This window comes from Microcaecilia unicolor, chromosome 11 (genome assembly GCF_901765095.1).
Source record: "Microcaecilia unicolor chromosome 11, aMicUni1.1, whole genome shotgun sequence".
NCBI classification, from domain to species: domain Eukaryota; kingdom Metazoa; phylum Chordata; class Amphibia; order Gymnophiona; family Siphonopidae; genus Microcaecilia; species Microcaecilia unicolor.
The window spans coordinates 156,745,134-156,757,713 of record NC_044041.1 but is presented as its reverse complement, the minus strand read 5'-3'; the positions used below and the strand labels follow the sequence as shown (position 1 = coordinate 156,757,713).

Here is a 12,580-nt window from a genome sequence, read left to right as displayed (position 1 = left end):
TATCCCCTCCATACAATGTCTGCCCTCTCTCCCTGCCCCTTCCATCCACTGTCTGCCCACTCTCTCTCTCCTTTCCTTCTAGCATCTGCCCTCTCTGTCTCCTTTCCATCTAGCATCTGCCCTCTATCTCTGCCCCCTTCCATCCACTGTCTGCTCTTTCACTCCCTTCTATCCACTGTCTGCCCTTTCTCTCTGCTCCTTCGATCCACCATTTGCCCTCCGTCTCCCATCCATTCAGGGTCTGCCCTCCCTCTCACTCCCCCTTCCACCCAGGGTCTGCCCTCCCTCTCACTCCCCCTTCCATCCAGGATCTATCCCCCCTCTCTCACTGCCCCCTCTTTTCGGCTCCCAGTTTCAGCCCCATTATCCCACTTGCGGCTGCCCCTAGTTCCAGATCCATTGATTCTCCCACCTACCCCTGCCCCAGGCATGACCCCATTCTCCCTCCTGCCCACTTTTCAGACCCCAGTTCCAGCTCCATGCCCCTTCTCCCATCTGTCCCCCACCCAGTCCCTTCTGCCATCCGAGTCCCTCTCACCCCATCTGTCCCCCACCCAGTCCCTTCTGCCATCCAAGTCCCCCCCACCCTCTCCCCATCTGTCCCCCACCCAGTCCCTTCTGCCATCCGAGTCCCTCTCACCCCATCTGTCCCCCACTCAGTCCCTTCTGCCATCCGAGTCCCCCCCCCCCACCCTGCTTCACCTTCTCCCTGCCACCCGGTCTTTAAAAAGAAATCTCCGACGCGATAGAGAAGGGCAGCACGTCGTGACTGCATGTAAAAAAAGTGGATCGTCTCATCGGGCCTTCCCTCACTGTCCCGCCCTTGCAGAAATAGGAAGTTGCGTCAGAGGAGGGCGGGACAGAGTGACGGAAGGCCCAATGAGATGATTCGCTTCTTTTACTTGCAGTCGCAGACACGAGGTGCTGCGCTTCGCTACCGTGTTGGAGATTTCTTTTTAAAGGGCTGGTGTGGGGGGGGGGGGGGGGTGCCAGAGGAGCGAGAAGAGGAGCGAGCAGCGGGAGCGGTGGAGCACCCCCCTTTCTGCTGACACCTGGGGCAGAGCGCCCCCACCGCCCCGCCCTTGCTACGCCACTGCCTCTGTTATTGGGTTAAAAGTGTTCCATATGTCTTTGTCAGGACTGGGAAAGTTTGTCCACTCCTGATTAACTGTTTGGAGGCTGGGAGGGATTGCCTGTAAATCCTGGCAGAGACTTTCAATTTTGATGGCAAATCATTGTAGTTCAGTTTTGACTGGGCAGGCTGGTTCTGTTGGGGATGTTGCAGTAGGCTGTTTACTACACTGAACAGCTAGCTGCCTGGTTGAATTGGCAGCCTGTGCAATGCAATGAGAGAAATATTGGCTTCTGGTTACTGTTATGGCTTGGCGATACTTTGTTGTGTGCTTCATCCAGGCGAGATTTCCACCATCTCCTTTCCAGTTTCCGTCCTTTGTGTTTAAGGATCCGAAGTTCTGGAGAAAACCAAGGTGGGCATTTGTGAGTAGGGGCATAAGACCTTTTTTAGTGGTGTCGTTTTCTCTATGGTCTTGGCTAAGTGTGTAATCCAAATGTCAACCTGTTCTGACACTGTAGTTATCTTTTCATCCACATGTGGATAGTCCAAGGTTAGGAAATTCTCAATGGTCAGTTTTTTTTTGTCTCTGATCTCCTTCCGAAAACTGGGAGGTGCCATTTGTTTCAGGTGGACACTTAGGGAAAATTTAATTAGAAAATGGTCTGACTATGATAGGGTTGTTATTTCAATACTGCTATCCCAGAATTCTAGGATATCAACCCCTTTGTAGAATACCAAATCTAGTATGTGATCCTTTCGTGAGTTGGAGAATTGATCACCTGTGTGAATCCTAGTGCTGTCTTCGTGTCCAGAAAGGCAGCTGTGGTGGTATCTGAGGATTCGATGTGTAGATTGAAATCTCGCCTGATCACCATCCTAGGGTAATTCAGTGTCACTTGATTAATCAGATCTAGGAATTCTTGCACAGATAATGTGTTGTTACGAGGTGCTCAGTATACCATGAGTAGCCAGACTGGTTTCTCCTCTTCAAGCTGGATTAAAACATTCTGATTCCTTTAACTGAGATTATGCGCAGTTTGATTGTATCCCAAATCAAGACTGCTAACTCTCCACCACATCTTCCTGGTCTTTGTTGATATTGGATATCGAAACCTGTTGGGCATAGTTCAGCCAGTGGTAAACCCCCACTTTCATCCAGCCAGATTTCACTTATTCCTAGGATGTTAAGATGCTGTTCATTTTATTTATTTATTTATTTATTGTTCATGTATGACATCATGGATTACTGACGATTTCTTTGCAGCTGATCTGGCATTCCCTAATCCTATAGTTCCCAAGGGTGGTGTGGGGGGTGCTGGTGGTAGCTTTGCATTGAGGTGATCTTTTATGTACTGTTATGTAGGTGTTGACCTCTTGCACGTTTGCCTTCTCTTTGGTTGGTGGGGATTATAGTTTCCTCTCCCACACACCACTGGGTCCCCGATGTCTCTTGGAATGCGTACCAAGGCACATTCTTTGTGTCGGAAGCTAGTTAAGCAAATTTCACTGGGTGGCACTGAAGTTCACCCTGTGAATCAGCAGTCTTACTAGTTGGCAATGTAGGATTAAGGCTTTAAGTAATCAACTACTTTTTAAAGTTGTAAATTCAGACCTGGCCTGGGAGATCAAAGGCTTCCAGTAATAGAGAAACAAATGGCTGTACTTAGCACTTCTATGTGAATTTCTTTCTAGACATAATGCAGAGGAGGTTGATGGTGGACTTTAGTTTTAATGGAATGTAACAGATTCAGAATCTTAGAAATACTTATGTAGTTAAAATAAAACTTCAACTCAACAGATTGTAGGTATGCACTTCGTAGTTTCTGGTTCTGATATTCTTGGATGGTCCAACTGATGCAGGTTGCTGTAGGCTTTTCTTTCTTGTCCAGGAGGGTTAGATGTAAATATGGATCCAGCTCAGATCACAGGACATGAGGAAGCTCTCTGTAATATGAAGGGAAGATAAAAGTTTCCTTCCTCCAGCCAAATAAATGAAAGAAGTTCAAAGTTAAATTGAGGACAGGTGACTCAACACAGACTGAGCAGAAGTCTGTAAAGGGTTGGGTTGAGTTGTAAATAAGCAAAAAGTGTATTACTTAATCTAAGTTGCAGGAGCCTGCTATGAACACAGCCAGCCCCAGCCCCAAACTGTAGCCCCCCCCCCCCCCCCCCCCCCCCGATATTCAGCACTATTTATCTGGCCAGAATGGCAGCTGACCAGTTAAATAGTGCTTAACCAGCTATCCATCGATATTCAGCAGGGGATAACCAGCTATTCCCCTGCTGAATATCTATGATTGCCGGAGCAATCAAAGAGAGGGTCCAGAAGTACATAGAGTCAAGTAGCATAAAGAGCACAAAAGGGCCTCAAGAACTGGAGCAATGGTACAATCTTTAATTATAAAAGGACCCGACACGGGCCGTGTTTCGGCGTCCAACCACGCCTGCCTCAGGGGTCAAACTGCAATAAGTCTTGATGAGTGTTCTAGCTGACTGTACCAAAATCCTTTCAATTGCTGTCACCGGTCTTCTGAAAATCCTACTGTAGTAAATACTTGATCTCTGATTTCACGTTGCTTCTTTTATTGTGCCTATTATTCACATTCGGTATTTGAATTAGGCTGAATAATATTTTTAATTATTCACATTCAGCCAAACAGCAAAATATGCTATTCGGTACAATTCTACAGGGTACCATAGGAGGCCAGGGGTTACATTTACTTTAAGAAGTAATATCCAATAAATTATGAGGTGGATATTCAAATGGACAGGATAAGCACCTGCCTGCTTAAATCCTACTCAGCTCGCCATCCCCAGATATTCAACAGCACTTATCCACACAGTACTGCTAAATAACCTCTCTGAAAGCTGTGGCACTATACAATTAATGTCAGGGTAGTGCATGGGTGGAATCGGGGAGGAGTCGGTAATTATGTTGGCAGTAGCCATACTCAGTGCTGGTGCCCACATAGCTAAGTGGGCAAACAGGACAGCATAAAAGGCATCCCTATCTTTACTTGCTTAGCTATGTGGGTGCCAACGCTGAATATCATCTGGCACTTACATAACTTCCATCTTGGCAGATGACCCAGATATTCAATGTCCGTGCTTAGATATGGTCCCAGCATTGAATATCAGGTTAGATTAATTTCATGGTGGTCAGCAGCTTTAAAACCACTGACCACCACAAGATGAATATGGGGAAACATAATTTTAATTACTTATGTGAAAGGTGACAAGACTGAGGGACTTACTCTAAATAGACTGTATACTTGTTGGCTATCTCAGAAAAGGTGTCCTTGGGGATGAGGTTTAAGCAGAGTTGTGAGCCTGTAGAGCTGTTACACAGACAGCACCAATAAAGAGTTAGAAAGAAGTATGGAATTAAGAGAGTTTACTGACACCCAGTATTGTGTTCTACATTAGTGTTTTGGAGACTGAATCTTCCCTCCAATCCCTTAGGACCCTAACCAAATATAATTGTTATATAGCCTCATGAATCTGCCACTAAAAAAGGTGTTCACCAGGGACTCCACCACAATAAACAGTGCTGGTCCCAGCACAAATCCCTCGGTTACTTCATTATTTATCTCTTTCCACTGGGAAAAGTGACCATATAGTCCAACTCTTTGACTCCTATCTTTTAACAAAGCAATAAGACATTGCTCTCCTGTGCCATCCAATGACTATTTAATTTCTTAAGAAGCCTCTCATGAGGGACTATGCCAAATGCCTTCTGAAAGCCCAAATACACCACGGGTCTCATTTTCGAAACAGAAAAACATCCCAAAATTGGCAGAAAGCGACAGATGGACTTTTTTTTTTTTTTTTTTTGCAAAAATGGCCAAATCACTATTTCTAAAACTAATTTTTAAGACATTTTGCTATCAGTTTGTCTAAATCTCAAGGGGGCGTGTTGGAGGTTTGTTTTGGGTAGGGCTAGGGCAGGCTTATGATTTGGGTATTTTTCTGCAATAATGGAATATTGTAAAAATATCCAGGGCAAAAAAATAGGATGTTTTTGGGTAGACCAGCTTCAATAAGGACCAAATTTATTTATTGGATTTTTGCTCACACCTTTTTCATTAGTAGCTCAGGTACATTGGATATTTCTCTGTCCCAGGAGAGCTCACAATCTGATTTTATACCTGAGGCAATGGAGGGTTAAGTGACTTGCCCAAGATCACAAGGAGCAGCAGCAGGATTTGAACCGGCCACCTCTGGATTGCAAGACCGGTGCTCTAACCACTAGGCCACTCCTCCAAAAAGGTGCCCACACTGACCAGATGACCACTGCAGGAATAAAGGCATGACCCTCACCTTAATCCCACAGTGGTCATAGACAACATATACCAGGCTCTACGACAGCTGCACATATAATGACCATCCCTCTTAGAGCAGCAAGCAGGTCTCTGGAGTAGCCTAGTGGTTGGTGCAGTAGACTGTAGAGAAGGGGACCCAGGCTAATATCCCACTCTAACTGGTACAGTTGTGGTGGAAAGTGTGAGTGCCCCCAAAAACCACAAAATACCTACCGAACCCATATATAGGTGATACCTGCACGCATAAGAGCTATTGTGGTGTTCAGTTGGGTACAGTACATTTTTTTACTGTTCCTGGAGGGCTCACCATACAATATAAGGGGGTTATCATATGATGTGTACCTAAAACCTTTTATGTGAAGTTCAGTACAGTGCCCCTTAGGCTGCCCCACTGCTCTGCTGCAGTGTCTGTGTGGCCAGTCTAGTAAGACTGCTGGCCCCCAGACATCCCAATGGCTTGTTTTTGTGCATTTTTCCCTTGGACGTTTTTTGTTTGAAAATGGCCCTTTAAGAAAGACAAAATGAGCACAAAAATGTCTAAAATAGGGACATTTTCAAAACAAGGGGTAATGTCAGCAAGTATTTTTTCACGGAAAGGGTGGTAGATACGTGGAATACCCTCCTGCGGGAGGTGGTGGAGATGAAAACGGTAATGGAATTCAAACATGCAAGGGATAAACACAAAAGAATCCTGTTTAGAAGGAATGAATCTACGGAATCTTAGCAGAGATTGGGTGGTGACGCCGGTAATTGGAGAGTAAAACCAATGCTGGGCGGATTTCTACGGTCTGCACCCTGATCATGGCAGAATAGATATTGATGGGCTGCAGTGTAAATCTTAAGGGGCTTCAATGTTAGCTCCAGAACGTTTAGTACAGGAACAGTGCTGGGCAGACCTTTACGGTCTGTACCCTGAGAAAGGCAGGGACAAATCAAACTCGGGTATACATATAAAGTATTACATACCATGTAAAATGAGTTTATCTTGTTGGACAGACTGGATGGACAGTTCAGGTTTTTATCTGCAGTCATTTACTATGCTACTATGTAAAAAGACAGACATTTTTCTGGTTCGAAAATGTCCATGTTTGCCACTGAATGTTTTCCAAAATGTCCAAAATCGGATTTGGACGTCATGTTGAAAATGCCCTCTGTATTGACCAGTTCACCTTTATCTACATCTTCAAAGAATTGTAATAGATTAATAAAGCTAACCTCCCTTTGCTAAATCCATGTTGGCTATTCCCCATTAAGCCATGTTTATCCAAATGACTAAATTTTAAATATGGCTCGTTCCTGAGGAAGCTGCATTTTCTGCACTACACCATCTGATTGACGGCATCCTTTAAAAACTAGCATAGCTATATCTGAGATCCTGCCACTGGATGGCCACACCGGGATATTCTGTCCCACCGAACTTCAACAGGACTGGCCAAACAAATTGTAAACAGAATTCTAAAACAACAGGCCTCTATGGCCCCTGCAATCTCTGCCCATTCATCCTTCCATATTAATCCTACTTGGATCTCCAGTTTTATCTTACAAATAAACCTCACCACAAAGGAATGTCTGTACTCATCCCAGACATTACCCCTTAAATCCCCACCACTGAGGATCTTCTGTCCTTTTCCCGGACTTTATCCCTTGAATCTCTACCATGGAGGCTCCTTTATGCTCATCCCACACTTTATCCCTTGAATCCCCACCACTTAAGATCCTCTGTGCCCGTTCCAGATTCTATTGAATCCTGATATTTTTGCATCTTCACCTCTGCTGGGAGGTTGCTCCTTGTATTGTCTTCTCTTCCTATGAATATTTTGAGGCTTTCACCTGCAATTTCTGGGTACTTCATGAGGATCAGGAAGCCATATCTCAGAGTGGTGCTGGTAGTCTCTGTCCCCGCGAAGAACAGGTTTAAGGTACTCATCATCAGATTATCATCATTGAACTCGGAGGCCTTGTTCTGCTTTTCCTGCGGAAAAGGTGGGAATACGAATAATCTTATAATCTTAAAAATTCAGTGAAGTCAAAGATTCTACACTAGCCAAAATTTAAAGTGGAATTCTTTCAATATTTACAGCAAAGTAGGAATCTGGGGACAGGCTATATGTCATAATTTGGCTTCCTTGTTCTAAATCTGTTACTGGTCAATGTAGAGGGGGATAATCGAATGGGGGCGCACACCTCTAAGGATGGCCCCATAAAGTAACGGGGCAACCCATATTACCGAAACAAAACGGATGTCCATCTTTCATTTTGATAATACGGTCGGGGACGCCCAAATCATGAAATTTAGGTCGACCTTAGAGATGGTCGTCCCCGGTTTTTGGCGATAATGGAAAGCAAGGACACCCATCTCAGAAACAACCAAATCCAAGCCATTTGGTCATGGGAGGAGCCAGCATTCATAATGCACTGGTCCCACTAACTGAATGTAAAAAGCCCTTCCCTTACCGATCAGGAAAGGAAAGGACATGCATGAAGGAAATTGCATGCAAATGAGCTGCTGCTCGCTGTTAGCTCATTTGCACACGATTTCCTTCCTAAGGAGGGGAAGCAACGGCAGTTGAGGATGTCCAAAATGTGGATGTTTCTGTGAGAAGGATGTCCATGCCTTTGCTATGCCTCCGACACCCTCTTTATTTATTTATTTGAATTTTGGATCACAAGTAGCAGCAGCAGTGGGATTTGAACCGGCCACCTCTAGATTGCAAGACCAGTGCTCTAACCACTAGGCCACTTTGCCATTCCTCCACTCCATTCTACTCTACTCCACTCCCTTGAAATTTGTCCGTCCCTGTGAGGGGTAGTTGAGGACATCCAAAATGTTTGAAAGAAGGAAGTCCACACCTTCGTTATGCCTCTGCTGACATACACATACCTCCCCCCCCAGGGACCTGCATACTGCCCCCCCACACGGATGGCCAAATTTCAAGGGAGTGGAGTGGATTGGAGGTGTGGCCTAGTGGTTAGAGCACTGGTCTTGCAATACAGAGGTGGCCGGTTTAAATCCCACTGCTGCTTACTTGTGATCCAAAATCCAAACAAATAAATAAAGAGGGTGTCAGAGGTATAGCAAAGGCATGGATATCATTCTCACAGAAACATCCACATTTTGGATGTCCTCAACTGCCATCGCAGGGACGGAGGCATAGCGAAGGACATACTCTAAAAAAAGACAAAAGTTTCTGAAGTTGTTTTTTTCGGGGTGGGAGCTGGTTAGTGACCACTGGGGAAGTCAGGGGAAGTCATCCCAGATTCCCTCCGGTGGTCATCTGGTCAGTTCGGGCACCATTTTGATGCTTGGTCGTGAAAAAAAATGGACCAAGTAAAGTCGGCCAAATGCTGGTCAGGGATGCCCTTCTTTTTTCCATTATCGGCCGAGGACGCCCATCTGTTAACCACGCCCCGTCCCACCTTCAGTACACTAACGACACGCCCCTTGAACTTTGGTTGTCCCCGCAACGGAAAGCAGTTGAGGACGCCCAAAATCGGCTTTCGATTATGCCGATTTGGGCAACCTTAGGAAAAGGACACCCATCTCCTGATTTGTGTCGGAAGATGGGTGCCCTTCTCTCCTTCGAAAATAAGCAGGATAGTGTATTTGGGTTTCAGAGGGCATGTGACATAATTCCTCATGAAAGACTCCTTAAGAAATTAAAAAGTCATAGGATGGGATGGGAGGTGATATCTTACTGGTTGGTTAAGAAATAGGAGTCAAAAGTGTTATTAGTACTCTTTTTATTTTAATCATTCCCACAATGAATAACTCCCTAATCCCATATTTGTCATGTTTGTCTTAATTAGATTGTAAGCTCTGTGAGCAGGGACTGTCTTTTACATGTTTTATGGACAGTACTATAGAAATGATAAGTAGCAGTAATATTAGTAACAACTTTCACTGTTTTGAGAAATTAACTAGGTGGTGACCTTAGCTGTTATTTTTGGGCTAGCATAGGGTTTTAAAGGTTCGTGGCCCTATTTATAGATTCTTTCAGCCTGGACCACTGTCCTTCCACTTCTCGTATTTCCTCCCAGCCCATCATCTCCTTCCTCAGGTATTCCCCCATTTCACTAAAGTCAGCATGCTTGAAATCCAGAACTTTGAGTTTTGAGTGGCCGCGCTCCACTTTAGCTGTAATATCAAACCAAACGGAAAGTAAATAAAAGCAAGAGAAAAAGGAAACCGATATGGTTCTCCAAGCAAGTGGCTGAGAAAATAAAGGCTAAAGAGTTGGCGTTCCAGAAATACAAAAAAACTCAAGAAAAGGAACACGAGGAGGAATACCGGATGGAACTGAAAGAAGCCAAGAGAGAGATACGTCTGGCAAAAGCGCAAGCGGAAGAACAAATGGCTTGAAATGTAAGAAAGGGTGACAAAAATTTCTTCAAGTATATTAGTGAAAGGAGAATGACTAAAAAGGGAATTATGAGACTAAAAGATACTGCGAACCGCTATGTGGATAATGATGAAGAAAAAGCAAATTTGCTAAATAGATACTTTTGTTCTGTTTTCACAGAAGAAAATCCTGGGGAAGGACCATGATGGACTGGCAAAAGTACATTTGAGAATGGAGTGGATATAGAACCGTTCACGGAAGAGTGTGTGTATGAACAACTTGAAAATCTGAAGGTTGACAAAGCCATGGGACCGGACGGGATCCACCCCAGGATATTGAGGGAGCTCAGAGAGGTTCTGGCGGGTCCTCTTAAAGATTTGTTTAATATATCCTTGCAGACGGGAGAGGTTCCGAGGGATTGGAGAATGGCGGAGGTGGTCCCTCTTCACAAAAGTGGTGATAGGGAAGAAGCTGGAAACTACAGGCCGGTAAGCCTCACTTCAGTTATTGGAAAAGTAATGGAAGCGATGCTGAAGGAAAGGATAGTTAATTTCCTGGAAGCCAATAAGTTGCAAGATCCGAGACAACATGGTTTTACCAAAGGGAAATCGTGCCAAACGAATCTCATTGAATTCTTTGATTGGGTGACAGGAGAATTGAATCAGGGACGAGCTATGGATGTAATCTACTTCGATTTCAGCAAAGCTTTTGACACGGTTCCCCACAGAAGGCTCTTAAATAAACTGGATGGGCTGAAGATAGGACCCAAAGTGGTGAACTGGATTAGGAATTGGTTGACGGACAGAAGCCAGAGGGTGGTGGTGAATGGAATTCAATCAGAGGAGGGAAAGGTGAGTAGTGATGTGCCTCAAGGATCGGTGCTGGGACCGATTCTGTTCAATATATTTGTGAGTGACATTGCCGAAGGGTTAGAAGGTAAAGTTTGCCTATTTGCGGATGATACAAAGATCTGTAACAGAGTGGACACCCGGGAGGGAGTGGAAAACATGAAAAAGGATCTGAGAAAGCTAGAAGAATGGTCTAAGGTTTGGCAATTAAAATTCAATGGGAAGAAATGCAAAGTAATGCACTTAGGGAATAGAAATCCTCGGGAGACGTATGTGTTAGGCAGGGAGAGTCTCATAGGAACGGATGGGGAGAGGGATCTTGGGGTGATAGTATCTGAGGATCTGAAGGCGACAAAACAGTGTGACAAGGCGGTGGCCACAGCTAGAAGGTTGTTAGGCTGTATAGAGAGAGGTGTGACTAGCAGAAGAAAGGGGGTGTTGATGCCCCACCTAGAGTATTGTGTTCAGTTTTGGAGGCCGTACCTTGCGAAGGATGTAAAAGAATAGAAGCAGTGCAAAGAAAAGCTACAAGAATGGTAAGAGATTTGCGTTACAAGACGTATGAGGAGAGACTTGATGACCTGAACATGTATATTCTGGAAGAAAGGAGAAACAGGGGTGATATGATACAGACGTTCAAATATTTGAAAAGTATTAATCCGCAAACGAACCTTTTCCGGAGATGCGAAGGAGGTAGAACGAGAGGACATGAAATGAGATTGAAGGGGGGCAGACTCAAGAAAAATGTCAGGAAGTATTTTTTCACGGAGAGAGTAGTGGATGCTTGGAATGCCCTCCCGTGGCAGGTGGTGGAAATGAAAATGGTAACAGAATTCAAGCACGCATGGGATAAACATAAAGGAATTCTGTTCAGAAGGAATGGATCCTAAGGAGCTTAGCTGAGATTGGGTGGCAGAGCTGGTGGCGGGAGGCAGGGATAGTGCTGGGCAGACTTACACGGTCTGTGCCCTGAAAAGGACAGGTACAAATCAAGGTATGGTATACACAAAAAGTAGCAAATATGAGTTTATCTTGTTGGGCAGACTGGATGGACCATGCAGGTCTTTTTCTGCCGTCATCTACTATGTTATATGTTACAGTGAATGATACACACCTGTAGCAGGTGTTCTCCAAGGACAGCAGGCTGATTGTTCTCATGACTGGGTGACGTCCGCGGCAGCCCCCACCAACCGGAAGAAGCTTCGCGGGTGGTCCGCACGCAGGGCACGCCCACCGCGCATGCGCGGCCGTCTTCCCGCCCGTGCGTGACCGTTCCCGCCAGTTGAATGACAAGCAAAAAAGATGAAACGCAACTCCAAAGGGGAGGAGGGAGGGTAGGTGAGAACAATCAGCCTGCTGTCCTCGGAGAACACCTGCTACAGGATATATCATTCACTTTCTCCGAGGACAAGCAGGCTGCTTGTTCTCATGACTGGGGTATCCCTAGCTCTCAGGCTCACTCAAAACAAGAACCCAGGTCAATTGAACCTCGCAACGGCGAGGGAACAACAGAAAATTGACCTACGAAGAACACCTAACTGAGAGTGCAGCCTGACCAGAATAAATTCGGGTCCTGGAGGGTGGAGTTGGATTTACACCCCAAACAGATTCTGCAGCACCGACTGCCCGAACCGACTGTCGCGTCGGGTATCCTGCTGGAGGCAGTAATGTGATGTGAATGTGTGGACAGATGACCACGTCGCAGCCTTGCAAATCTCTTCAATAGTGGCTGACTTCAAGTGGGCCACTGACGCTGCCATGGCTCTAACACTATGAGCCAGCCCAGCCTGGGCGTAAGTGAAGGAAATGCAATCTGCTAGCCAATTGGAAATGGTGCGTTTCCCGACAGCAACCCCTAGCCTGTTAGGGTTCGGGAAAAGGTATCTTGCAAAGATACCTCACAAACAGGGAAGATAGGGTTTCTGGATAGTGAGGTTGCACAACAGACCGTGGTAGGCCAGGTGCCCTTAAATACAACTAAAGATCAGACAAAAG

At 45.3% G+C, this 12,580-nt stretch overlaps 1 protein-coding gene across 1 annotated transcript in view; it reads right to left on the bottom strand.

Moving 5' to 3' along the window:
* LOC115480163 (cytochrome P450 2G1-like) overlaps positions 1-12,580 on the bottom strand; it is a 181,584-nt gene that overhangs the window by 44,355 nt on the left and 124,649 nt on the right. The window contains exon 6 of the mRNA XM_030218648.1: positions 7,228-7,369. Coding sequence (XP_030074508.1) covers positions 7,228-7,369 — 142 coding nt within the window. The remainder of the gene's footprint in view (positions 1-7,227; positions 7,370-12,580) is intronic.